Genomic DNA, 27,346 nt, shown 5'->3' with positions numbered 1-27,346 from the left:
TGAGGGCCTGACCTGTGCTCTTTGCCCAAGGGCCAAGATTCTTATTCCAGCTCTGGGCAGAGATCATCTGGGAGGAGCCCTGGAGGTCCTGAGATCTAGACTCGAGAGAAAGCACAAGCCCTGTCTCTGCCTCCCAGCATCTTCCCGCTCCTCTATTTCCAAGGCCCTGCTCCTGTCCAACAGTCTGCCCTTCCCCAGCCAAGTGACCCCAGGCCCGAGGCCATGTCTAAGATGACCTCTCCCTCCCAATAGCCCTGGGCAGCCTTTCCTATGGGGAGCCCCTGATGGCAACGGGGGACCATCATTCACAGGGCTGCCTCTACACAATCAATTCTTTGGGTGAGCTGGGACCCTCCCCTTGGCCATGAAACCAGAGGATGGCTTTGAGAACCTCATGTCACCTGGTCTTCTCCTGGCAGGGTCACTGCAGAGACGTCCCTAAGACATTTCCCATTAGAACTTCCCCTGTTCAGTTAATACCTGTGTCATGGGCCCCTTTGACTTTTTGGTTGATGCAGTAGCCCTTTCGGTCCCTTCAAGGCTCTGCTTTGGAGCCTTTAATAACCACATTTTGCCAGGGAACTGGAGACTCACACCAGGGGCTGCCATGTTGGTAAATTCCTGGAGAAAGTCGGGCTCCTTTTTACCTCTAACTTCTGATGGAATCGGGACACCTTGGACTTGTGATTCTGTAAGCCCGGACTTAGTGTAACTGCTAATTCATCAGCCTTAACCCGAAAACACTAGCACCCAGGAGGGGCTCAGTGAAAGCTGCTAGAAGTAGAGGCCCTTGGCTTTAGCTGATGTTTCTGTGTACAGGCATCCAACAAAGGTGAGTAGGGTGTTTGAGTGTCTCCTCTGCACCAGGCACTGTAGTGGGCTCCAGGGATGCCGAGATGAGCACAGTGGGGACAGTCTTCAGGACGCTTCTGGGCTCAGGCACGAAATGGAGAAAGGGAGAACATTCTCCTGTCCCCGAGCTTCCTTGCTGACGACACAATTTACTTGGACTGACAGCCTCAATATTTATTTCACAGTCTGGTGCCAACTTAGCAATTATGGAACAGCGCTCCTGGCCCCAGACTTCCCATTGGATAATTGGCAGCAAGAGGCTCTTCTGAGGGTTTGAGACATGTGTGTGCACTGACCACAGGCATCGTTCGGGTTAGGCAGGCGTGCCTAAAAAGTAATTAAAGCCTGCTGTTCTCCTTTCTTCCGTGGGTACCGCCACTCCCCGTGAGCAGTGAAGATTCTGATAACGCGGAATGGTCATTCAGGCGTGCAAACCCTGCTAAGTGGTGTCTCCTGCACCCTGCCATGGCGACGCTGCCCCCGCTTGCCGGCCCCCACTGCCCCCCTGACACTGTTGCCCCCTTTCTGCTGCAGCTGGAGCATTTCAGAAGTCAAGTCATCAAGGCCACCTATGGACGGGCAAAGCCATTCCCAGACAAGCCCGTCACCGACCAACAGGTTAGTCTGCCGTCCCTGCCACGTGGCTCCTTCACTTTCCTCTTCTTCTTCGGGGATCTGGATTCCAGACCCTGGGAGCATATGTTTCTGTTTTTGTTGGTGGCATATTTTTCACACTGTTGCTACACCATAAAGATTTGTTTTGATTTTATGGGATTTCCTGGCTTTTAAAGTAAAAGCCAGTTAAAACTCCCTTGAAATGTGTCTGTGAAAATCAAATTAAACCATTCGGGCTTACTTCTGGTCTCCAGACATGCATGTTTAGCCTCCATTAGCACTGGGAGAAAGGTAGCCGCCTCCCCACAGCCAATGCGTTCTGGCGCGTTCCTTCAGAGGAGAGAAGTTGACAGTGGCAATGAGGGCGGACGTCTGGCTGTCATGATTGCCTTGCTGTTCTTCCGCTACACTTTCTAGCCCCCTGTGTCAAAGTACAGATGGGAAAATGTGCCGTGGGCTGCTCTTAGTGGGCGTGGGAGAACCTGACCTGCTGCTTATGAGCCCATAATATCAGGCTCAGTGTTCTGACTCCCTATACAACACAGAAGAATCTGGAACAAACTCAGGGCCACCACAAGACAGGCCTTTGGATCTTAAAAATAATCTTTGATCGGCCGGGCATGGTGGCTCACACCTGTAATTCCAGCACATTGGGAGGCCAAGGCGGGCGGATCACCTCAGGTCGGGAGTTCGAAACCAGCCTGACCAACATGGTAAAACCCCATCTCTATTAAAAATACAAAGTTAGCTGGGTGTGGTGGCGCATGCCTGTAATCCCAGCTACTTCGGAGGCTGAGGCAGGAGAATGGCTTGAACCTGGGAGGCGGAGGTTGCGGTGAGCCGAGATCAAATCATTGTACTCCAGCCTGGGCAACAAGAATGAAACTCCGTCGCAAAAAACAAAAAACAAAAAACCAAAAAAAAAACCATCTCTGATTCCAGGATTCATTCCCTGGTGACAGGACCAACCAGGATTCATTCCCTGGTGACAGGACCGACATCCCCCTTGACAGCCACCGCCGAGACATATCAGGACCTCCGTCCTCCCATGCTGAGACAGGGACTTAAGTTGCATCTCTCCCCTCTCCCATTCCCTTCCCCCAAAGCCCCCCGTCCCTGTATGTTGCATCTTTTTTTTTTTTTTCTTTTTCTTTCTCTCACCAGTTAATAGAGAAAATTGCCCAGGTCACTGAGGACAACATCAATTTTCAGCAGAAAAAGTGGACCCTACAGAAAGAAACCCAGCTGAGCAGCTCCAAGCAGGAGGAGACCACCGAGAACATCGAGAAGCTGAGGATGTCGCTGGACAGCTGCCAGGTGGCCCCTCCTTACGCTTTCCACAAATGGTCTCTTTGTCTAATTTTTGTGCTGCTTATTTGGGAAATTGCCTAGCTTTTTTGGAGCAAGTTAGGCAGAAATGCTTGGCTTTTCTGTCCACTTTTTCCTCTTGTTGGAGAAGAAAAAACAAAGGGCCTCAAAAAATGCCTCCCAGGAGAACTTGGCGCGTCCACAAAAGATGCCTGAGCATCTTCAAATACTGACTTTGAGCAGCCCGCATCCCCAACCAAAAAGACTTTTTTTTAAATAGCCCCCATGTTATTTCCAGAGAAACCAAAGAAACATTCCTGCTTTTTATTTGCATTTCCTTTTTTTGGCTCAGACACAAAAGGTGGTTGCCACACCATTGCCTTTGACTCTGGAGGAGCAGGGACCAGAGGACTTGGCCACAGCCCTGCGGCCCCCACCCTGGGGCATGGCTTATCAGAGCAGGCAGTGGCTTCTGCTTTCTCTGGAAATCAGCAGCTCCTGTTTGGGGAGTTCATGCAAATGCTGGCTTGTCAGCACTCTTTCAAATCAGGAAACCACGCTTTCCGACCAGCTTGTGTGTTGATCTTGGCAGGATTTCTGATGAATGGAAAAAAGAAGTAGCCACATTTGCTTCTCATTGCAGCCAAACTGTTGATGGCACTTTGGCTTTGGGGTTTCATATACCTAAAAGTGGGTTCACTTTGACCATCAAAAGTCCAAATTAGAGTATTAAAAAAAAAAAAAAACTGTCAGAACATAAAAATTTTTAAAAAGAAAAAAACAGCCCTCCCAAGGCGGCCAATATGTGGCGCTGCCTGCTTCACTGCAGAGTCAGTGTTCCTCGAAGGTTCGCGTCAGGGCCTGTTTCTGGCCACAGGGCCTGGGCTCCTCACGATCTCACCTCTTTGCAGGCTTGCATGAAAATGTCTTGTTGCACCAGTGACCTGAAGAAGGAGGTGGACCTTCTTCAGCACCTCCAGGTGAGCCCACCTGTCTCGGGGCTCCAGAAGGTGGTGCTGGACGTCCTGAGGCACGCCCTGTCCTGGCTGGAGGAGGTGGAGCAGCTCCTCCGGGACCTTGGGATCCTGCCCTCCGGCGCTCACAAAGGTTACTGGGACTTTTTTTCTCACATAGTTGCATGACTCTAAAATGTCGTGTTGAATCTCAGCATGATGGGACATCTGTTGAGGAAGTCTTCCTGGGTATCTGGCCAAGTCTACTCCTTTCTCCAGAACCCCCTGCTTCTCTGCTTAAGGCGTAATTTTCCATTAAAAAAAAAAAACGCACAAGTGAGACATGATAACTGAAGACAAATGAAATGAAACAGAGGCAAAAGGAAATTTAAATCAAAATCATGCAAAGTCTCATTACGCTGTTTAACTTCCAAGGCATTTTCCCATGGAAATAGCCACGTGATTCTAGGCACTGACTCTGTCTATGCCTCAGTTTCCGTATCTGTAAAATGAGGTTAATAGGGAGTACCCACCCATTAGGGCTGTTGTGATCATTAAAATGCATGAATACATGGAAAGTACTTGGAACAGTACCTGGCACACCATAGGCATTACTGAATGTTTATTGACTTTTAATTTTACAAAAAAATAGTGTCACATTACCCCCAATTTTCTTTGGTTTGTTCCTAATGGTACATCCTCCACGTCAGTAGACACAGACCTACATCATCGCCGTTACTGACGGCGGTTACTGATTCCACTGTGTGGGATGTGCCATTGTTTTAGACAATCCCCTGTCATGGGCACTTAGGTGATTTCCAGTTTTTCACACTCATAAATCATGCTGAGATGAACACTGTTGCACATATACCTGCTTATATTATCTTTATTTTCCTAGAAGTGGAAAAGCATGAACCACTTTCTTTCAACAAAGATTGATTGAATGCTTGCTTACTAGACGCCACATGCTGTGTAGGGCAGAGACATAATGGGGCCAGGAACAGGTAGAATCAGGTCGTGGGTATATGGTTCACTGTAAAATTCTTCCAATATGACCATACATTTGAAATTTTGTATAATAAAATACTGGGCCCTCAAAGAGCTTATGATCTCAGGGGGAAGGATGAGGTGGGCATTAATGGGAAAATCACTCAAACAAACATGAAAGCTGAGTGGTGACAGTTGCTATGCAGTTCAGGGTTCGATCTGGTCAGGGAGAGCAGGGCATCTGCAGGATGCATAGGAGTTGTTTGCCAAAGAAGGGGGAGAGAGCATTCTGAGCACAGGAGCAGCATGGTGGCAGGGGGAGCATGGAGAGCACAAGGGGCTAACAGAAATGGAAACGGGGCAGGGCAGGCTGGCCAGGGAGCTTCCCAGGGCCATGCATGTGGGGTCTTGCAGGGCCCTGGTAAGCAGCTTTATTCTAAGGGCAGAGAGAAGCCTGTGAAAGGTTTTAAGTAAGGAGCTGGACAAGCTTGCATTCTGAGACAATCATCTTGGTGGCAGGCGGACAACGTCCTGAAGGGTGGGCAGCGTGGTGCCCCGGGAGCCACTTGGGAGGCTGCCATAAGAGATGACAAGGCCGCCCTAGGGCAGGGTGGGGATGGAGAAAGAAGATCCAGATTCAGGAGCGAGTAAGAGGTAAATCAATAGGCCTCAGTGGTAGGACTGGAGATGGTTGGAAGGAAGGTGATAGAGGAGAGTCAACAGGACCTCTTGGTTTCTGGTGTGTGTAAAAGACGGATGTGATTTCTTCACTAAAACTCAGAGCAAGGAGCACAAGATGAGGCCCAGGTTTGAGAGGGAAGAGGAGTGTGAGGTGCCTGTGAGACAGAGGCAAGATGAGATGCCCAAGAGACAGCTGTTTACCCGGGTGTCTTGTCAGGATAGATAATAATGATGTATCCCCCAGCACCCAGAGAGCACGTGCCACACAGCAGGGGCCTAATACATATCTGTGGGATGGAGGAATGGATGGGAAGGAAGTGTAGATGGATGGATGGACGGATGGATGGAAGAAAGGATGGATGGAAGGGTGGGTGTGTGGGTGGGTGGGTGGATGGATGGATGGATGGATGGATGGATGGATGGAAGGGTGGGTGTGTGGGTGGATGGATGGACGGATGGATGGATGAAAGGATGGATGGAAGTGTGGGTGGGTGGGTGGATGGATGGATGGGAGGAAGGGTGGGTGGATAGAAGGATAGGTGGGTCTGTGGGTGGATGAATGGATGGATAGAAGACAGGAAGGCAGGAGGGAAAGCAGGAAGGGAGGCAAGCAGGCAGGAAGCAAACCAGGAAGGAAGATTAAGGCCATAGATGTGAATGGTATCACTTAGGAAGATTATTTATTCTTCAATCTTGAAGAACAGCCAGAGAACTTTGCTCCATGTTTTGCCTGATTTCATGGAAGCTCATGACTGACATGAAATTAATGAGAGAGAAGGGAAAGAGCCCAGGGCTGCACCTTAAGGAACTCCAACATTTTGAAGCTTATTGCTTCTCCTTGCCAAATCACCCTCCAGAGAGCCTGCATCAATTTTATATTCTTTCCACAATGAATAAGAATAGAGGAGTGATTTTCAACCCTGGCGCTTCAACATCCCCAGCAGGATGCTTCCAAAGGATCCAGAAGGTGGGGTAACATTCTTAAAAAGCAAAAGCAAAACCAACATTAATGCTGATGTAGGAACCTTCCCCTCATCATATAACAGAGAGTGTTACTGTTCTTGCAATCAAGGCAGAGTCGTGAGCTTACTTGAAATGAGGTAAAACATGGAGCAGAGTTCTCGTTGTTCTTCAAGACCGGAACTAAAACAAAGACCCTGATTTCCATCCTGGTAATAATAGAGTCAAGCTACATGTGCACTGTTCCCTTCCCACTCCCAAGACCGTTTTAGTCATCTAGACTAAGTCCATGAATCTAGGCATGTATTACTGTTAAGAAATGTGGGTTGCTGTCAGTTGTAGTGGCTCATGCCTGTGATCCCAGCAACGTAGGAGGCTGAGGCAGGAGGATCATTTAAGGCTAGAAGTTCAAGACCAACCTGGGCAACGTCGTGAAACCCCTCATCTCCAGAATAATAATAATAATAATAATAATAAATTAGCCAGGCATGGTGGCACAGGCCTGTAGTCCCGCTACTCATGAGGCTGAGCCAGGAGGATCCCTTGAGGCTAAGATTTCGAGGCTGCAGTGAGCTATGATTATGCCACTGCACTGCAGCCTGTGTGACACAGTGAGAACCTGTCTATAAATAAATAAATAAATAAATAAATAATAAATAAATGCAGATTGTAAAGTTCAGCTTTCAGGCCAGTAATTCCAGAAAAGCTGAGGAAGACTGATTTTAGGCAGCATTCCTCAGACCAGCCATTTCATTCTGACTTCATAGAGTCGTGAGATTTGAAGGACATTAAGCAGGTCTCTGCAGAATCCCTCCCTGGTTAACACGCACCCTGGGTCAACAAGAAGGAGATAAAGAAAACAGTATTTCCCAACTACTGGTCCCCTTTCTTGATGCCCTTACTCCCACCCCCACCCCCAACTAACCTCTTGGAATGATGTTCCACGGAACACTCGTTGGGGAAACGGTGGTTTGCTGGCTACATATTCTGTGATTACAACTAAAAGAATGGAGAATAACAGAAAGGTTAGTAAGCAGGGCACATCTTTTGTCCACTCAGCAGAAGGGGAAGTTGATGGTAAAAGGCATTTTCTCTTCCAGTACAAGCAATATTACGTCAAGCGCCCAAAAGACTGAAAGAACAGGGTGAGCTAGAGTATGCCCCATATTCTCTACTCTTGTACCTACTTCCTAGCCCGGAGCTAGTCCAGGAGGAGGATCAGGAAGAGGAAGATGAGGAGGAAGGATGGGGAGGAGGAGGGAAGAGGAGGAAAGAGGAAGGTGATTATGGTGACAATGACAGTCATTCATCACTGAGGACTTGTATTCTAGATACAGTTGTCAGCATTTTTTATACATGATCTCGTTTCATCCTCACAATAACTCTGTGAGTTAATAATTTGCCCATTATCTTCATTTTAGAAAAGAGAAGACTGGCTCAAAGCTGGTTTTCTGATTACTCCACCAGGATAAGGTGATTCGAGGCACTTCACGTTACAGAGGCTGACAGGGAGTCCCCAGTCTATTCATCGCCATCCCGCACACTCCCAGGAGCCGCCTGCGTTTCTGCCTCCGAAGAGAAGGGTAGAAAGCACGGGTTGTTAACTCCTCCTGGGGACTTAGCACTGTGTTAGGTGTTTCACACGCATTGTGTACTTTTATCCTCCCACCTACCCAGGGAGGCAGGTATGATTACCGTCTTTATTTTATCTATCTTTTTTTTTTTTTTTTTTTTGAGTGAAAGTCTTGCTCTGTTGCCCAGACTGGAGTGCAGTGGCATGATTTCAACTCCTTGCAACCTCCACCTCCCAGGCTCAAGCGATCCTCCCACTTCAGCCTCCCAAGTAGCTGGAACTACAGGCATGTGCCACCATGCCACCTAATTTTTGTGTTTTTTTTGTAGAGATGAAGTTTCGCCATGTTGCCCAGGCTGGTCTCAAATTCATGGGCTCAAGCAACCCACTCAACTCCCAAAGTGCTGGGATTACAAGGCGTGAGCCACAGCGCCCAGCCTGCATTTTAAAAGTAAAGAAACTGAGACACAGTAATGTTAAAAAGTTGCCCAGAGTCACACAGCTAGTACATTAGGGCTAGGACTCAGACGGAGGTCTTTGTGACCCTAACGCTTGTGTCTTCCCTATGATCCCTGCCCCTTCACCCCCACCCCCTGCACACATACATACTTCCTCTGAAGATGCAGCAAGGTACCAGGCACATGCCCAGTCCCTCGAGCATGGGTGCTGTCATCGGCTCGGGCAGCGACAGAGCTGAGAGTCGTCTTTCCCTAAGGTAAACTGCATCTGATTCCTACCCTGAGCCATAACCATGGAAAGCCCACCTGTATCACAGTAATGTTCCAAGCTGGGACACTGCGGACCTACTGCTAAGGCTTGAATTTCAGCTGTGCACCTACTAGCTTTGTGGGCAGTTACGTGATGTGGCTGTGTCTCCATTTACTTGCTCATGAAATGGCCATCCAGTCTCTTAGGGGCGTATGAGGACTGAGTGATGGGATACACGCATGGCAGTGCTGGTCACAGGCAGCTCATACTCAGTGGGGCTGCTGTCATCGTCAGCCTCCAATACTTGTTGACTTAATCTGACCTAAACATGGGTAGCCACCAGCCAGGTAGGCATATGGGCCGCATAGCCTGGTTTACTTGCACCCAGGTGACATCCTTTGGAGCCTCTGCCCTATCTCCATTTAGCAGCAAATGGGATTTCCTGAGCCCTGAGCCCTCAATTGGGTTGAAGCCAGGAGCCCTTTCTAGAGGCCTCCTCCTTAGAGTCGTGACAGTGGCCCTCGTGTCCCGGCTGCCAGGTGACCAAGCTGCAACCCAGTCCACGCCCCTCCAACCTCAAACCGCCTGCTCTTGACCACCGGGCTACCTGCCTCTCAGAACATCCTCCTAAGAAATAAAACACGCGTCACAAACTAGGACGTAAGTCCTGAAACGAATCCCCCAGGGGAATCCAGGTGGGCTAAACGTCAGGGAAACGACCTGCAATGTTTGTGTGAGATGTCATGTGTAATCCACAAGGTGAGGCCTGGTGGGGTCCAGTGTGTTCGGAAGGGTGAAGGATTTGCTTTGTGGTTCAGCTGGGAGGATAAGAATGTTTAAGCGGCACCTTGAAAGTCAGCTGGATACTCCTCCTGCCTGGTTTCTCAGGGTTCCTCTGATAGGGGAAGGAAAGGACTTTTTACATTTTTCTCTGCAAGCTCCATCGTTTGTGTCTATTTCTGCAAGACTTTGTTACAAACAAAAGACTTTTCTTGCATGCATGGCAAACCACTCAGATATCCAAGATACACTGTGTCTTTAAATGAAAAGAAAGCAAGTTGCAATACAATATGCTTAGTGTGCTTTTATTTTTTTTAGATGTCAGTATCTGAGCAAAAGAACAACCTTGAGGAAAAGACATCAATCTGTTAGGAGTATTATCGCAGCAGGGTGGGATTGCATTGGACCTTGACTTCCATTTAGTTGTTCAACAACTGTTCGTTGAGGGCGCCTGTGTGCCAGCCACCGTGCAGAACATGAAGACACAGCAGCAAACACCTTCCCACATGATGAATTTCTGTAACATTTGGATTTTTATAACCAACATATATAACTTTTGTAAACAGAAGTATACAAAAGAAGTATACTTGTTGCTTCCCCCAAAGAGCAAAATCCCATTATGATTACAGTTAGTCATCTCATCTAGAAATAGAAACGTGATCAAATACTGGCCTCCCCTTCAGCATCCTCAGCTCCCTCTCCCCTTAGTCCTCCTCAGATCCCAACTATGATTTCATCCTTCTCCTTTGGTTCCTGGGTCACACGTTGCAGCCAAGCAAAATCCCAGACTTACCCCAACAGAGCCTCCACAGATGTCTGTATTCACCAGGTCCAATGGGCCAAGCCAATGTCAGCCCAGCCATCTCACCTCCTCCGCCATCTTGGTATCCTTGCAATGCACCTCCCCAGTGCACCAACCCAAACCCTGTATTCTCAAGCCTCCAAACCCTTTGAAAAGAGAGTGACAGACCTAGGTCTGAATTCTGATTTACCACTTACCAGCTCTGTAGCTTAACCTTGGGGAGCTTCTGTCGTTTCACCTATAAATATGAACACACTTCCTTGCCAGGTTGTTTATAATGATTAGAAAGATGTATCAGACTCTTGGCATAGCACTGGCATACAGGTGGTGTGCTATTATTATAATATTGCTGTTCTCACGTTTCTGTGCTGGAAATCCTCCGAATGGTGTGCATTGCTCCATGCACAAGCGTGTTCTCCTCACTTCCTTTCTCTCTCTGTGTCCATCTTTTATTCCTTCCCTCCATCATCGCCACGAGGTCTTCTTCCTAGATGCAGCATGTACCCTGCCCTGTCTCCCCTTTCCTCTCCTTCCCAGGGACCTTGTGCACAAAATTCTTCTTTCTTTGGCATCTGCGGCATTTCTTTTCCTCGTAGTTCCTTCCCTTTGCCATCAAAGGGGCACTTCAAGATGGCTCTACCATCCTGAAAAAATCATTCTTCTCTGGAATCCATTGCTTCTTTTGCTCCTTTTCAATTGCTCTTACTCCTATCTTCACCTGTGATCTTTAAGAAGTGTGTTGCACCCTTGGTCTTCATTGCCAACTTCTTGGCCTTTCTGCCAAGTAACTGATGTGGGCCGTCTGCAGCACTGACTGGGCCACCACCCTCTCAGGGACTGTGTCTGTGACCTGCCCAACACTCTTGATTCTCTTTTTTGAAACCCTTTTGCCTCTCAGCTCTTCAGGCCCTGGGGCACTCTGCTTCCCTCCTGATCTTTTCCATTCATTCCCAGCAGCCCCCTTCACCAACTCCTGTCCCTAACAAGGGTGTTTTCTCCTGTGCAGAGCCCTTGGTCCACCCCATCTCCTTTCTCACAAAGAAACTCTGCACTTCCGGGCTTCCCCAGCCACTACTATGTGTTATCCACACGGACGCCTCTGCAGGAGGGGCTGCCGGGAAGGTGGTGCAGGGAGTCCAGCCGAGGCAGCAGGTGGGGTCCCTGGCCAGGGGCCGTGGCCACCAGGAAGAAGGGGACCTCTTTCTTCATTCACACGAGGACCCTGGATGGGCTGGGCTGGGCCAGCCTTGCCAATCAGCATGTCCAGCTCTCTGCTGACCATCCCTCCCTTGAGTCCTGCCTGTGCCTCCAATTCAGCATGTCTGAAACTGCCTGGGGGCTCCTTCTCTCTCCCTGCCACACCCCAGCCCAACCCCAACCTGTCTGTCTCCCGTCTGATGGCGAGGCCACCATTCCACCGCTTTAAAAGGCTTTCCCTTTCTTCCTTCTCATCCTCGCTCTTCCACCCTCGGTTAGAGGATCAGCACTGACTTCCTAGGCATCTCGGGCCCTCAGCAGAGCTCCCTGCCTCTCACTCGGAGGAGGGGAGCTTATCACAGGCAACATCCAGGATCGTCTGGTGACATTTTTGGTTGTCACAACTGGGGTGGGGTGAGTGGGGGTGCCCCTGGCATCCAGTGGGTAGAGACCAGGGATGCTACTAACCATCCCACGATGCCTAAGACAGCCCCCACAGCAAAGACTCAACAATGTCAGCAGTGTGATACCAGCAATATGGCCAGACATATCAGCAGTGCTGCAGCAAAGAAGCCCTGCCAGCTCCAGCCTCTCGAATGCAGCCCAGTTATTTTTCTGCAAAAAAAAAAAAAAAAAAAAAACCACACACACACACACAAAACACTCTTCCTCAGGCCACTTCACCGTTCTGTCAGCTGCTAGAATAGGAGTGACTCAGACCCTGAGTCACACCAATTAGTCTTGGCTCAGCCACTGGCCTGCTGTGTGGCGTCGGGCAGGCCCGCGTCTCAGAACACCACTGCCTCATCTATAAAATGGGGACCCACTGGGCACCTTTCAATCATGTTTAAATCAAGTTTCCTCTCTCAAGGTGATGGTTGCAGGCCTATCACAGCTTGACCTCACCCTTCCACGCCTCCTCCACCATCTACTCCTCCCTCTCCCATCATCTACTCCAGCCCAAGTAAGCTCAGCACTTCCCCGGAGGAGCACTGCCTTTTCCTAACCCACCCCCACCACCCCCACATCCCTGTACGAAGCTATGGCTTCCTGTGACTATTGTAACAAATGACCACAAGAGAGTGGCTTAAAACAACACATTATTCTCTTAGCGTTCAGGATTAATTCGGTTTCACTGGGTTAAAGTTCCTTCCGGAGGCTCTAGGGCGACATCCGTTTCCTGGCCTTCTTCAGCCTCTAGAGCTTCATTCCTTGCATGCCTTGGCTCGTGGCCCCTTCCTCCATCTTCAAAGTCGTGGCATCTGCCGGTCTCTCTCCTTCCATCACATCACCTTCCCCTCTGTCTGTGGTCAAGCCTCCCTCTGTCTCCTTCTTATAAGAAGCCGTGTGATGACATTGGGTCCACCCAGATAATTCAGCATAACACCGCATCTCAAAATCCTGAATTTAAATCATATTTGCCAAGCTCCTTTTGCCCTGTACGGTCACACCCACAGGTTCCAGGGATTCGGTCCTGGAATCGTAGGCGGTCATCATTCAGCCCCACGCACCCCTGTTCTGAAGCACCCTCCCCTGGCTCACTGAATTCTGCCCACCCAACAGCACCCACACCCAGTGGTTCTTCAACCAAGTGGCCTTACTCGCTCACTCCAGGAATGATCTCTCCCTCCTCCGAGACCTTCACCCTCCCCTCTCCTTCAGCAGTCACTTACATGCCACCTGAGGTCACTGCGTGTTTCCAGCAGGCATTTACACCTTGTCTGTCAGACTGAACTGCAAGCCCCTGGAGGTCTTGGCTTTTGACCATCCCCCACACTCACCACCATGCTTTACCCAGAGTAGACAGTTAATAGGTGTTCTGTTGATGGTTTATTTTCCACCTCCAAAAAGAAAGTCGGATGTGAGCTCAACCAAGACTTATCAACTACTTTTTTTTTTTTTTTTTTTGAGACTGGGTCTCGCTCTGTTGCCCGAGCTGGAATGCAGTGGCACAATCTGGGCTCACTGCAACCTCTGCCTTTGAGGTGCAAGTGATTCTCATACCTCAGCCTCCCAAGGAGCTGGAATTACAAACATGCGCCACCACACCCAGCTAGTTTTTGTATTTTTAGTGGAGATGGGGTTTTATCATGTTGGCCAGCCAGGCTAGTCTCGAGGTCCTGACCTCAGGTGATCTGCCCATCTCAGCCTCCCAAAGTGCTGGGGTTACAGGCGTGAGCCACCATGTCCAGCCTAAGCCACCATCCCGGCTGCTTATCAACTACTTTAAAACCACAGGTTGGACGACAGCTCATGTTGTTTTGATGGGATGGCAACGTTGCCTTCATCCATCTGTCTGCAAGCTTTGGAGTTGAATTGAATTGATACTTACATTCTTCCTGCTTCTCTTTTTTTAAGGGTTCTCTTTGTATCTGATATATCTTCTGGAACATTATAAAAAACTTACGAGCCAGACCCAGGAACTTCAGGTAATTCTTTTAATTTCTTTTTTTTCCAAAGTTCATGTCAGCCCCTGGTTGGCATTTATATAGCACTGTGCATTTGAAACCTGTTTTTTCTTTATCAGCTAGTCAGTCCACACCCTCCAACAGGTGAAATGATTTCTTTGTTTGCATACAAAGAGGTACAGAAAAGGTTGGCTAAGATCTCCCAGGGGGGTAAGGACAAGGACAGGGTGCTGCCATCTGTCTGGCCTCCTGGGCCAACCACACTGTTTGTTTTCCTCTGTCAAAGGCCCGGAAGACTTAATGCCATCAGATTTTTTTTTTTTTTTTTCGAGTCTCACTCTTGTTGCCCAGACTGGAGTGCAGTGGCGCAATCTCGGCTCACTGCAACCTCTGCCTCCTGGGTTCAATTGATTCTTCTGCCTTAGCCTTCCAAGTAGCTGGGATTACAGGCGCCAGCCACCATGCCTTGCTAATTTTTGTATTTTTAGTAGAGATGGGGTTTCATTATGTTGGCCAGGCTGGTCTTGAACTCCTGACCTCAAGTGATCCACCCACCTCAGCTTCCCAAAGTGCTGGGATTACAGGTGTGAGCCACTGTGCCCGGCATTAATGCCATCAGATTTTGAAAACTGTGTTTGTTAAATCCAGTGGACAAAATACAGCTATCTATAGTACAGGCAGCAGAATTACTAAAAGAAAAGAAATATTCTAGAGGCAAATGAGCTTTAGGGGTTATATCATTCTGATAGCTATAGCCATAAGAGTGCTATATAATAACCACAAAACTTCAGCGGCATTCAGCAATTGCTATTTACTGCTCACGTCTCTGGGGTCAGTGGCAAGGTGGCTCTGCTGACCTTGGATGGGCCTGCCCACTTGTCTGGGTGTTAGCTGGCCTTTGGTTGATCTAGACTGGCCTCAGCTGGAGCGACTCAGCTCCATGTGTCCCTCATCCCCCAGCAAGCAAACCTAGGCTGTTCTCAGGGAGACTGCAGAGGTAGAAGAGAAAGTGGCCCAATCACATAGTGTTTTTCAACCTTCTGCTTGTGTTATGTCTGCTAAGATCCCATTGGCCAGAGCAAGTCACATGGCTGAGTTCAGTGTCTGGAGGCAAAATATGGGCGGGCACTGCAAGTTACATAGCCCTAGACATGGATAGAGTGGGGTGAAGAAGGGACCACATGCCAATCAGCCACAGAGGCTTTGAGTCCAGGAATTGGCAACTTTCTCTGTAAAGGGCCAGATGGTAAATATTTTATGCTTTGCAGACTGTATTCATACCTCTTCCACTCTACTACAGTAAAATGAAAGTAGCCATAAACAATATGTAAGCAATGGGCATGGTAAGTATGCCACGGTTCCAATAAAACTTTATTTATGGAGGGCACGGTGGCTCATGCCTGTAATCCCCAGCACTTTGGGAGTCCAAGGTGGTTGGATCACCTGAGGTCAGGAGTTCGAGACCAGCCTGGCCAACATGGTGAAACCCCCGTTTCTACTCAAAATACCAAAATTAGCCAGGTGTGGTGGTGGGCACCTGTAATCCCAGCCACTCGGGAGGCTGAGGCAGGAGAATCACTTGAACCTGGGAGGGGAAGGTTGCAGGGAACCAAGATTGTGTCCCTGTACTCCAGCCTGGGCGACAGAGCAAGACACCAGCTCAGGAAAAAAAAAAAAAGCCACCTTATTTACAAAAGTATGCAGTGGGCCCAATTTGGCCTATGGGCTGTAGTTTGTCAACCCCTGGTCTAGTCCCTTCTCCTCATTTTTCAGATAAGGACAATTTCAGTGTCACACAGCTAATGGGTGAAGAATCAAGACAAATGTTCAAGCCTCCTGGCTCCTACATGACTGCTTTTTTCTTCTCACACCCACCTACCACTTACTAGACACCTACTATGTGCTCAGCACTGTGCTAAAAGCTTTCCATCATTATCTCACTTAATCCTTACAACTCTAAAAGGTCAATACTGTTATTAACTTCATTTTCTAAATGAGGAAGTGTCTAGAAACAGTTAGAGCTGGGATTCTTTCTAGATCCAGAGTCTGAATTCTTAACCACCGCATGCTGTGGTGTTCTGTGATTTTAAGAAACTTTTGGATAAACCTTTGTCCCGCGAAAGGTAAACAATTGGTAAACAAATGTGGAAAGACTCTTTAGTTAGGCCTGTCCCCCATCAGCATTGGTTTACTTTTCTCTCGTTTCAGATCAAGTTCAACAGTTCTCAGGAAACTCAGCAGTCTTTACTGCAGGAAAAGCTGCGGGAGCATCTGGCAGAGAAGAAGCAGCTGAACGAGGAGAGGCTAGAGCAAGAGGAGAAGCTGAAAGCCAAAATCAGGCAACTGACGGAAGAGAAGGTGGTAAGGTGGTCCCTGTCATTTGCTTTACTACTGAAAATTGATGGCCAGGCGCGGTGGCTCACGCCTGTAATCCCAGCACTTTGGGAGGCCGAGGCAGGTGGATCACGAGGTCAGGAGATCGAGACCATCCTGGCTAACACAGTGAAACCTTGTCTCTACTAAAAATGCAAAAAATTAGCCGAGCGTGGTGGTGGGCGCCTGTAGTCCCAGCTACTTGGGAGGCTGAGGCAGGAGAATGGCGTGAACCCTGGAGGCGGAGCTTGCAGTGAGCCGAGATTGCGCCACTGCACTCCAGCCTGGGCCACAGAGTGAGACTCTGTCTCAAAAAAAAAAGAAAATTGATGAAATGGTCTTTTATATGGGAAATTGAGGGCGTATGTACTTAGACAAATCTCAGCTACTCTGTTTGGTGCTGTGAAACTAAATTAATTAAACAGGGTGAGTAATTGGGGAGGATTTAACATGAAGTTTGAATTCTAAAACTCACAGCAAAATCAGCTTGAAAAGGCAGCATGATTGAAATTTCAGGAGACAGTGCCTTGTTTGTATACATATTGCAGTCAGCTTTATAAAATCTGAGTCATCGCTGCAGGTCCTAGTTTGTAGCTGACAGACTGTTTCTAAATGTGCACAAGATCAACTTCAGCTGACAAATTTCAGTCTTTTGCTTTCTCTTTATGCATATCAGGGAAAACAAATGGCCAAAATTGCTACTGGCTCTTCTAGAAACCAGGCCAGCTAGAAGATAGCAGCATCTCTAAAACTCGAAGGTGCCCGTGAATTGTCTGGGGATCTGGTTAAGATGCAGATTCTGTCTCAGCAGGCCTGAGACGCTAGATTTCCAACAAGCTCCCAGATGGTGCTGACGCTACCAGTCTGCAGATCCACATTTTCTTAGAGGAAGATTTTCTCAAAGTTTCCTGATAAGAACCACCCAGATGTTTTGCTAAAAATACAGATCTTGGTCCCCACGCCAGACCCGTTAAATCAGAACATCTGGAGAGGGCTAGGAAACTGTATTATTTAATGAGCTGATTCTCATCACTGTCCTAGAGTTGGCCCTTTTTTTTGTTAAGATGGGGTCTTGCTCTGTTGCCCAGGCTGGAGTACAATGGTGTGATCACAGCTCACTGCAACCTCAAACTTCCAGGCTGCAGTAGTCCTCCCACCTCAGCCTCCCAAGTAGCTGGGACCACAAGCATATGGCACTACACCCAGATAATTTATTTTTTTGGTAGAGATGGGATCTTCCTATGTTGCCCAGGCTGGTCTTGAGCTCCTGGGCTCAAGTGATCCTCCCACCTCAGCCTCTCAAGTAGCTGGGGCCACAGGCACCTACCACCACACCCAGCTAATATTTTTATTTTTTCTAGAAATGGGGTCTCTCTATGTTGCCCAGGCTGGTCTCAAACTCCTGGCATCAAGTGATCCTCCCACCTCAGCCTCCAAAAGTTCTGGGATTACAGGCATGAGCCACCGTGCTGTACCCATGGGTTGGCCCTTTTTGATATTCAGGTACCCCTCCCAGGAATTTTACCGTCTTTATGACTTTCGTCATTTAGGAGATTAAAAATTACTAATGCCTTGCACCTCTCCTCGCCGACTCTCCACATTGTGATCTAAGTGGGGTGAGGGTGTGGCCCCTGCTCTGGGATTTCTAAGCACTCCCCGGTGGTCGCAAAGTGCAGCCACAGTAGCGAGCCACTGTCGTGGGTGGGTGTGGAGCAGCATGTGCCTGCTGACCCTCCTCACAGCCCCCGCAAGACAGCAGCCCCAGATCCACCGGACCCCAACTCTTCCCAGATATCTCCTTTCTTCCCTGGAAGAGGACTGGACCTGCCGCCTTCTCCATCTTTCCCCAGCTCCTCTGCCACACACACCTGCCCTCCAAACCTCTCCCTCTTTCATCTCCATCCTCACATGTGTGTTCAGTTACCCCAAGACATCCTCTCCTCCTCCTCCCCCTTCTCTTTGCCTCTTTCTCTGCTTTTCTGCATTTGCAAAATAAAAGATTAAAAAGAAAGAGCCATCTGACCAAATCATGTGCAGTCCGCATCGAGGTAATATTAATGATAGCTATAAATCAAGACGGGCACATTTTGAAGGGCATTTAGATATAGAAGAAGCCAGCACTGTTCCACAGAGAAGAAAATAAAACCAGAAAGTACCTAGAAATCTTCAAGATGTTCACAGAACTCTCCACCGACTTCCTCTTCTCTTCTCTGATTACCTTCTCCTTTTAACATCGGCATTCCAAATGCCTTATTTTCTCTTTTTAATTTTGGATGGACTTTTTCCCTTGTCAGGGTCTGGTATTTCAGCCCCACCGTGTTAAACACTGCGTTGGGCGCCTGCCTCGTCTTCCTAGACACCCATGGCAACACTGGCCTGGCAGAGTGTTCTAAGAGCTGGCGTCAGCCCCTGTTTTAAACCTGCAAACCTCGATGCACCCCACCGCCCTTGCAGAGGGAGGAAGCGACATCAGGTCCCTGCCAGACAGACCGTGACACTCGAAGGTTGCCCTTCCTCTGACAGTCGGATTGATGGACTTGACCCTGGGGACTTCTTGGAAAGTTACCTCTTGGACTTCAGTGCCAAGTGTCTTGACTTTAAATGAGCCTTCCTTAGACCTTCTGACTCCCATCACCTGCCCTTTCCCAAAAAACATGTGTCCAGGCTCATTAAGTAGCCTCCCTCTCATGAATCTTGACTTGTTTGAGGACTTTGTTTCAAAGGGGAAAAAAAAAAGTCTGGGTTCCTTTATCAATCTAACATTCTTTTCTTATTACCAATTGTTGACAACAATCACTTGATCTGTGCACACACCGATGCGTTAGATCAGAGATTGGCCAAATTGTCCCATAAAGGGCCAGATAGTCAATATTTTCAGTTTTGCAGGTCATACTCTCTCTGCTCTTCTGCAAAAGCAGCCATAGACAATACACAGCAAGCACAGAGTGTTCCAATAAAACTTTATTCACAAAAACAGACCAGATTTGGTCTGTAAACCATTGTTTGCTAACCTCTGGTTTAGAACACAGGCTTCAGAATCAAATGGGTCAGAGTTAGAATCTCTACTCATGTGATTTACTAGTAAACTGGGTGGATTCCTTCATGTAAGCCTGTTTCCTCCTCTGCAGGGTGGGAAGCACGGTTATCACTGTGCCAGCCATTTCGTGTTCGTCATCCCATCCACCCCTCACATCAGCCCAACACAGGAAGACTACGACTGTCTCCATTGTACAGGCAGGGCAACTGAGGCTCTGTAGCTTTACTTCCCCAGTGTCTTACAGCTGGAAAGGATCAACCTGGGGCTCTGCCCTGGGTCTCCTGCCTCCAGAGCACATGCTCTGAGCTCCTAGACTGTGCTGCCCACAGCCTCCCCAGGGGAGGGTGGTGAGGAGTGAAGAGGTAGCCCATGCAGTGCCTGGCAGCGTCCAAATTCCTGCCGTGGTAACCACGTCTATTAAACAACAGTCATTGGTTTCCAGGCTTTGGAGGAGTGCATTACGCAAGAGAGAAACAGAGCACAAGAGACTTTGGAGGAAGAACGGAAGAGAATGCAAGAGCTGAAGAGCCTCCTGGCCCAGCAGAAGAAGGTATGTGGCTCAGGGAGACAGAGTCAGCTCGAGCCCACATCAAGGCCCTGCAGCTGAGAAGGGTGGATCTGGGGCTCTGGTCTGGGCCCACCGGCTCTGAGCTCCAGGGTTGTGCTGCCCACAGCCCCCGGGGAGGTGCAGTCAGGAGGGAAGTGGTAACCTATGCGGTGCCTGGCAGAGTCCAAATTCTTGCCACAGTAACCATGTCTATTAAACAATGATCCTTGGCTCAGGCTTTGGCGGAAAGCATTACCCAGGAGAAGAACAGAGTGAAGGAAGCGTTAGAGGAAGAGCAGACAAAAGTCCAAGAGCTGGAGAAACGCCTGGCCCGCCAGAAGGAGGTACGCTCGGGGAGATGGAGTCGGCTGAGCCCCAGTCGGCTTCAGGGCCACGTGGAATTAAGTTCAGAGCCATCGATGATGGGGGTGAGAGCGTGGTGGAGCCTTCCTCATGGAGTTTGCGTTTGGGTGGACTCAGCTACTTCGGGAAGCGTGGGAGACTCAAGGGAACCCCAGAGTTGTAGCCTTGACAACCAGTTGGGAAAAAACTGTAAACAGGATAAAACACAGTCAGAGAGAGAGAGCGCTTGGGAGACAGGTAGGAATGGTGACATGGGCATCTTCTGTGTTCCAAAGCACAGAAACGGTAGAATGACAGTCATGGTACCTCAGGGCTGCATGGACCCTCCACCAGCATCCAGCCTTGAGCACCACCGCTGAGGAATGTTCTCCACCCCAGGGCAGTCCATCCCAGCATGGATGCCTCAGGCCAACGGAAAGTTTTCCCTTTAGGTTGAGTTGGGTCAAACTCTTATGCCCCAGAAAAGTATCAATCCTCCGCCCTCCCCTGCGCTCCCACAAGGTACGTCCACTTCCTCTTCCACACGATGTCTCAGATGTGTGAAACTAGAGGCGCCCGCGCCCTGCATCTGCTCCTCCCCAGGCCCAAGCACCCTTGTTCCTCAGGTCCCTCACAGGACTGGAACCTGGCGCTGGCCCCCTCCTGTGGCCTGTGCTGCTCTCCAGAAGTCACAGACTGGGAAGCTCAGCGACTAAACGGGGTCTGTGGAGGTTACGTTTGGCCCCAGAATATTTTACTTTGAATTCATAAAATCTATTTAAAAGTTGAGATTTCCATCTACTCCCAAAAAGTCAGAAAATCTAGCCCTTGTTTCTACTTAGCAAAAATGGACTAGAAGCCTTACCGGGTAGCAGCAGTTTGCCAGTTTTCACCACTCCCTATTGCATTAAACACAGCCCACGTCATTTTTGGTATCTGTCTGGGCTTCATAGGCATTTGAGTTTGTCACCCATCACCCATTTTCTTCCTAAAGGGAGGTGGCCAGAACCACTGTTCTCCAGCCACGGTGGCCTAGGGGAGGACTCTTCCCTCCCTCATTGAAGATGTTCTACTTCTGTTAGTATGTCCGAACTGGCTTTTGGGAAAGCTCTGCCACATTTGTGGATTCATGTTTAGCTTGTGCTCACCCTCAGATCCCTGATCCCTTTTCATGTCTGCTTTCATGAATTCCTCAGTCCTGACACAGCACAGGGGAGTGCGGGCTTTGCAGCCAGATGAGACACGAGTTCAAATCCGAGCTGGGCTACTTCCTGGCTGCAGCAGACCTATCACTACCTCCCTTCTCGAAGGGGCAGCTGTGGGCTCAGATCTAGTGTATAATGGAGGGCCTGGCCTGTGGAATTATTGCTGAGTAAATGGCAGCTGTTACTACTGTCTCTGATGCCACTTGTGCCCCTTCTTCTGTTTGGGTATTTGTTTTTCATCAACACCGACTCCTCGAGTAAAATCCTTGCCCATCCATCGCTGCCATCTCTGGCACAGCTGTGTCCTGCAGCCTCTCCCAGAGCATCGCTGAGGTTTGCCCCCAAGTGATGCCTCCAGGGGTGGGGATGAGAAGCAGGGTCTCCAAGGAGTCACTTGAGTCAAATGCCCCAAGATGGGCCAGGCGTGGTGGCCCTCGCCTGTAATCCCAGCACTTTGGGAGGCCGAGACGGGCGGATCACGAGGTCAGGAGATCGAGACCATCCTGGCTAACATGGTGAAACCCCGTCTCTACTAAAAAATACAAAAAACTAGCCGGGCGAGGTGGCGGGCACCTGTAGTCCCAGCTACTTGGGAGGCTGAGGCAGGAGAATGGCGTAAACCCGGGAGGCAGAGCTTGCAGTGAGCTGAGATCTGGCCACCGCACTCCAGCCTGGGTGACAGAGCGAGACTCCGTCTCGGAAAAAAAAAAAAAATGCCCCAAGATGTCAACAGCAAAGGCCTGGGGAAGATCCTTGAATTTAGAGACTTTGAGGCCATGGGGCTCAGGAGAAAAATTCAAGCTTCATTGCAGAGAGGATCTGTGGTTGGGTCACCCTGGGTCTGTTAAAATGTCAGCCTACTTCTGGCAGAACTTCTCTGTGGCTTCCTATCGGGGAAAATTGAAAGAGCAGCCCCAGCCACGGGCTCCATTTAACTGCCAGTGGCTATTTGATTTTCTTTTTTTCTGTCTCCCAGTCTGCAGGGCAGCGGCATGATCTTGGCTCAGTGCAACCTCTGCCTCCCGGGTTCAAGCGATTCTCATGCCTCAGCCTCCCAAGTAGCTGGGATTACAGGCGCACACCACCACGCCTGGCTAATTTTTTGTATTTCTAGTAGAGACAGGGTTTCACCGTGTTGGCCAGGCTGGTCTTGAACTCCTAGCCTCAAGCGATCTGCCTGCCTTGGCCTCCCGAAGTGCTGGGATTACAAGTGTGAGCCACCACGCCCGGCCTGATTTTCATTAGCTCTTCCGCCACATTATCAGGGTTTTTAAGGTCAACAGAATCACTAGGTCATAATCTGGATCTCGAGGTCATGTTCAGAGTTAATCCCCGTTATCCATTGTGAACTTGGAAGCACAGCAACTGGGCATGTAGGGCCTGTGCGTGAGCCAGGCAAGGCCTCTCTTCCCAGTAGTACCTGTCCCGGCTACAGAGGAGCTGCCTAGAGGAAGGCCTGGCGAGTGTAGACGCAGAGTCAGACACAGCAGAGCCAACCCTAAGTCCCTAGGAAGTGCCTCAAAGTCTGTTTCACAGTTCACAGGAAAATGTCCTACCCCAAAACCCACTTCAAAGGATCCAAATAAACATGAAATTCTTATGACGTCACTTTTCTTCTGCTTTAAGGCTAGTGTTGGGACAGCAGAGTGTTGGAGTTTTGTCAACTACTTTTCACTGCAAAGTATACAATATCTCAGCCCTATTCTGGATTAACCACTTTTTGCGGGCTCATCTGGGGCCCTCACCACTGGTTATAATGGAAACCATCTTCCAAGTTCTAAACACCTGACAGTTAACCTGGTGTTTGAAAGACAAGCCATTGGAAAATAGAGGTGGCCCTTCTCGTGGTGACTGGAAACAGGCTGGCAACGTATTTCCTTTGGTGATTTACATTAAGCTGTTTAGTTGAATCGCTTACCAGCAAGTAACTTCCCAGACAAAACTCCTTGATTAGGGCACTAAATACTGGCCACACTTTCATCCCTGCATCCTACCAGAACATTGCTTGTCCCTTCTAGAAATTGGCATATTGTGGCTCATTAATCCAACACACTGCCCTTCTCTTGAAACCGAATTCTGTTGAAGAGATTTATTTCAATAATGGAAATTCCATTATTGACGAGACTCTTCTCTTGATCAGAGAGGCTGCCTGGCCCGGTGATAGGAAGCTGCCCCCACTGCTCCCGGGTTCCCTGTCGAGAGCTCTTTTATTCAGGCTCCGTGCTTTCCTCTGCGCAGCTTCAGATCCTGGCCTCACCTCTGACAAAGGGTGTGGCTCTGGGCCCTCTCTGACTTCCTGCTCCTCGGTGTCCTCATCTGTAAAATGGGCCACTCTCGGCACTTCTCTGACAGAGTTGCTGGGAGACTGAAGGGCTGGCCAGGGGCCCAGGCGTATCTAATAGCTGGGTTATTTGGCTGTTATTGTTACTATGATTATTATGATCATTACTAGCAATTTCCCCCCTAAATGTGCAGGCCACCAAGTGCACTGGTCGTTGATTTGCAGGTTTTGGAGAGCAGCGTAGCCCATGAAAAAAGAAAAGCAAAGGAAGCCTTGGAGTCAGAAAAGAGAAAAGTTCAGGATCTGGAGAACCACTTAACCCAACAGAAGGAGGTATGAGCAGCAGCAGGAAAGAACCCTCTGGAAGGAGCTACTGGGAGATCCCTGGGAGAGTCTGGTGGGAAATCAGGCAGATATCACAGTCACGCCTCCCTTTGAAGTGGCCAAGATCTGCCATTTACTGGCCATGTGACCTCTGGCAGATCGCCACCTCCCCATCCCTCAGTTTCCTCATCTGTGAAATGGGAATGCTAACAGTCCCTGCCTCATCAGATTAGATGCTCTCAGGTGTAAAGTACATAGGACTGCACCCTGCATCCTAGAGGGCCCTCGGGAAGTTTTTTTTTGCTCTCTGGTTCAGCTACCTAGGAAAGAGGGATCCTCCCCAGGAGAGAACCCTGGGTTTCAGCCTGGGTCAGGGGCTTAGCGAGCATCATCCTCACAGCAGAGAGGCATGTGTGCCACACCCGGCATGGCCACAGGAGAAAGCTCCTGGCCTGGCCTGCTGGTGTCATGGACTCTGGAGCAGGCCTTCCCTGGCCTGGCTGAGGAGTAAAGGACACAAAGAGCACAAAAAGAGATGGCACAAGTGGGTGCATAGTAAGCACACGTGGTTGTCACATCAGATAAGCCGCAGGAATCAGTGCCTTCTGGAATGGACAAGCAGATGGGCACCCCAGGACAGAATGACACCAGGGAGGAAAGGAGGGGTCAGAGCTGGAAATATCCACATCCACCCACCCCAATGCAACCAACCTAGGGACCTGGCCCACCAGACACACCTGCCCAGAGCAGTGTGAGAGGCAGGCCCTCAGGTCAGCCCGGACGCCCAGGTCACAGCCTGGAAGTAAGAGCCGGGGGGCCAGGAGGAGGTCACTCAGGGACCCACATGGCATCTCCATGAGCTGGGCTTTGGGGACAGAGGTGGCACAGACACACACCTGCCGGCCCCCACAGAACTTCCAGAAACAGAGCTGATGGCTCAGTGAATGGTTTGATTCTGTTTCATTCATCTGCCCATATACATTCATTTATCCACCTGCTGATTTCGGTTTCATTCATCCACCCACGGGGTACCAGACCCACTTCTGGGTGCCACGGATGTCGCAGTGAGCAAGACAGACCAGGGCCAGGCTGCCCAGAGCTTCCATCCTAGCGCAGGGACAGACAGCCTGCGGAAGCAGGGGCGGCTCCAGGGCCACAAAGCCAAAGCCGAGAAGCAGGTTGGAGAATGCCCGAGGGCAGGACCGCTCAGGAAGTGACATTCCAGTGAGAACTGGAAGGGAAAAGGAGCCTGGGGGCAGAGAGGACCACTGGATAAAGTGGCACAGGTGTGAAGGTCAGGACCTGAACTTGCCAGGAGGTGGGCGAGGGGTTCGAGGAGGGGGGTGCGGGAGGGAGACTGAGTGAGGAATGAAACCAAAGCTGGCCCAAAATGGGAGGCTCCAGGGCGCAGGGGAAGGAAACAGGTGGGAGAGGTGGGGAAGGAACTGCAGAGCTTGGTGGGCTAAAGGGTTCATTCTGGGCTCAAATCTCAGCTCTGCCCTAACAGACTGTGTGACCCTGGGCATGCCCCTTGCCCTCTCCGTGCCCTCATCTGCCATGTGGGTGTGGTGGCAGAACCGCCCTAGAGGTGTCATATGAGGAGTCAGTATATTCATGGCTTGGGATGCACCTGCCCCGGTGAGGTCAGAGTCCAGGTGGGGTGGGCAGTTGAGTGGGCACAGCAGGGTGGGGGCTGCACAGCCTGAAGCGAAGCCCTTGGCAGCGGGACAATGCCAAGCCCATGAGGGAAGTGAGGTCGGAGTCCAGGTAGGCAGAGGGAGCACAGACACGCTAAGGGGTGGGACCCAAACTGTGGTCACGGCTACCCGCAGAGCCTCCCTGATACATACGGGCCAGGGATGGGGTCCCAAAGCTCAGGCTACAGCCAAGCAGTGTCTTGGGCTCTGTGCCAACCTGGGTATGAACATATAAACTCATCTTGCCAGGTGCGGTGGCTCACGCCTGTAATCCCAGTACTTTGGGAGGCCGAGACAGGCAGATCACTTGAGTTTGGGGGTTCAAGACCAGCCTGGCCAACATGGTGAAACCCCGTCTCTACTAAAAATACAAAAATTAGCCGGGCCTGGTGGTGCACGCCTGTAGTCCCAGCTGCTTGGGAGGCTGAGGCAGGAGAATCACTTGAACCTGGGAGGCGGAGGTTGAAGAGAGCCGAGATCATGCCACTGTATTCCAGCCTGGGTGTCAGAGTGAGAATCCGTCTCAAAAAAATTTTTAATTTAAATTTAAAAATTAAAAAAAAGAAAAAGAAAAGTCTCCTGCCTCCAAGTGGACAGGGCTTGAATCAGGGCCCAGAGGCTGAGCGGTTAAGGCGAGGGCCCTGGCATCTAAGCCTGCACCACTGCTTTCTGGTGATGAGACCTTGGAACACTGCTTGTCTTTATACTGCCTCAGTTACAGCCTGCGTTTCCTTTCTTGTGAAACAGGGATAATCAGACAGATGCTCTCTGGGGTTTGCAGATTGGATGCACTAATACGTTCTGTGCACTATTTTCATTTGCAACGCACCAAGCGGTGCATAATAAGAGAAGGGAAAGAGCCCTCGCCACAGGGCATGCGGAAGGGTGTGGGTGGCCTTGTAGGACAGGCAGGACTTAGACCTGCAGGGCAAGGGTTGAACCATCTTAAGTGAAGATTTGACAGTGAGAAAAAGCCAGGTCTGCTCTGGGAGATGTGGTCGGGTGGGGGGGCCTGGGAGTTGGATATGCGGAGCCGGGTGTGGTGGGTGGGTGCAACGCACGTGATGTTAACACAGGCAACATTGGGAACATCGTCTTTCCTTCAGGACCACACACATCTCGAGTCTCATACTGTCCCTTGAATTAGGATATTCCCATCTCCTATCACTGCATGCCCTGTAACAATTTTCATTCGTTTTTCTTTTTGCCAATAATACCTGTGCATTAAAGAAAATTTAGAAGATATAGAAAGAACAAAATAAAAGTTGCCATAATCCCAATTCCCCCCCAAATAACCGTCACTCACATTTCAGTACATACTCCTCTGGTCTTTTGTTGTACTTATACATGTATATTCAAAATCCTTTTCTTGTGAACTTTATGTTGGTGGGGGTGGGGGTGGTGTATAACTGCAAGAGTTTCAACAGCTGCAGATAGAGTTTTTCAAGCCCTCCCTAGCTGTTTACCTCCCAGGGCATGTACAGGTGAGTCTGGGCCTCCGATTCTCTCCCCGTCACCAGGTACATGGCATTTGTGTTCTCATCTACAAACTGACCTAGACAGGAATTTTGGAAACCCATGCCTTTGTAGACTGGAAGTGGCTGCCTCGGTCCTCCTTTGGAGCCATTGACATGGGTCTACAGAGACAGAAGGCACCTCCCCAGCACTGTCTCTTCTGCCCCACCTCCCAAAGAGCCAGGTACTTCCAACAAAGGC

The 27,346-nt window shown here is 49.6% G+C and overlaps 1 protein-coding gene across 1 annotated transcript in view; it reads left to right on the top strand.

Annotated features, from left to right (window-relative positions):
- FHAD1 (forkhead associated phosphopeptide binding domain 1) overlaps positions 1-27,346 on the top strand; it is a 157,330-nt gene that overhangs the window by 85,052 nt on the left and 44,932 nt on the right. The window contains exons 12-18 of the mRNA XM_026448299.1: positions 1,387-1,470; positions 2,632-2,784; positions 3,687-3,882; positions 16,033-16,190; positions 19,677-19,784; positions 20,018-20,125; positions 23,835-23,942. Coding sequence (XP_026304084.1) covers positions 1,387-1,470; positions 2,632-2,784; positions 3,687-3,882; positions 16,033-16,190; positions 19,677-19,784; positions 20,018-20,125; positions 23,835-23,942 — 915 coding nt within the window. The remainder of the gene's footprint in view (positions 1-1,386; positions 1,471-2,631; positions 2,785-3,686; positions 3,883-16,032; positions 16,191-19,676; positions 19,785-20,017; positions 20,126-23,834; positions 23,943-27,346) is intronic.

Source organism: Piliocolobus tephrosceles, chromosome 1, assembly GCF_002776525.5.
Source record: "Piliocolobus tephrosceles isolate RC106 chromosome 1, ASM277652v3, whole genome shotgun sequence".
In the NCBI taxonomy this organism is placed as follows: Eukaryota; Metazoa; Chordata; class Mammalia; order Primates; family Cercopithecidae; genus Piliocolobus; species Piliocolobus tephrosceles.
This window is presented reverse-complemented; position numbering and strand designations above follow the sequence as displayed.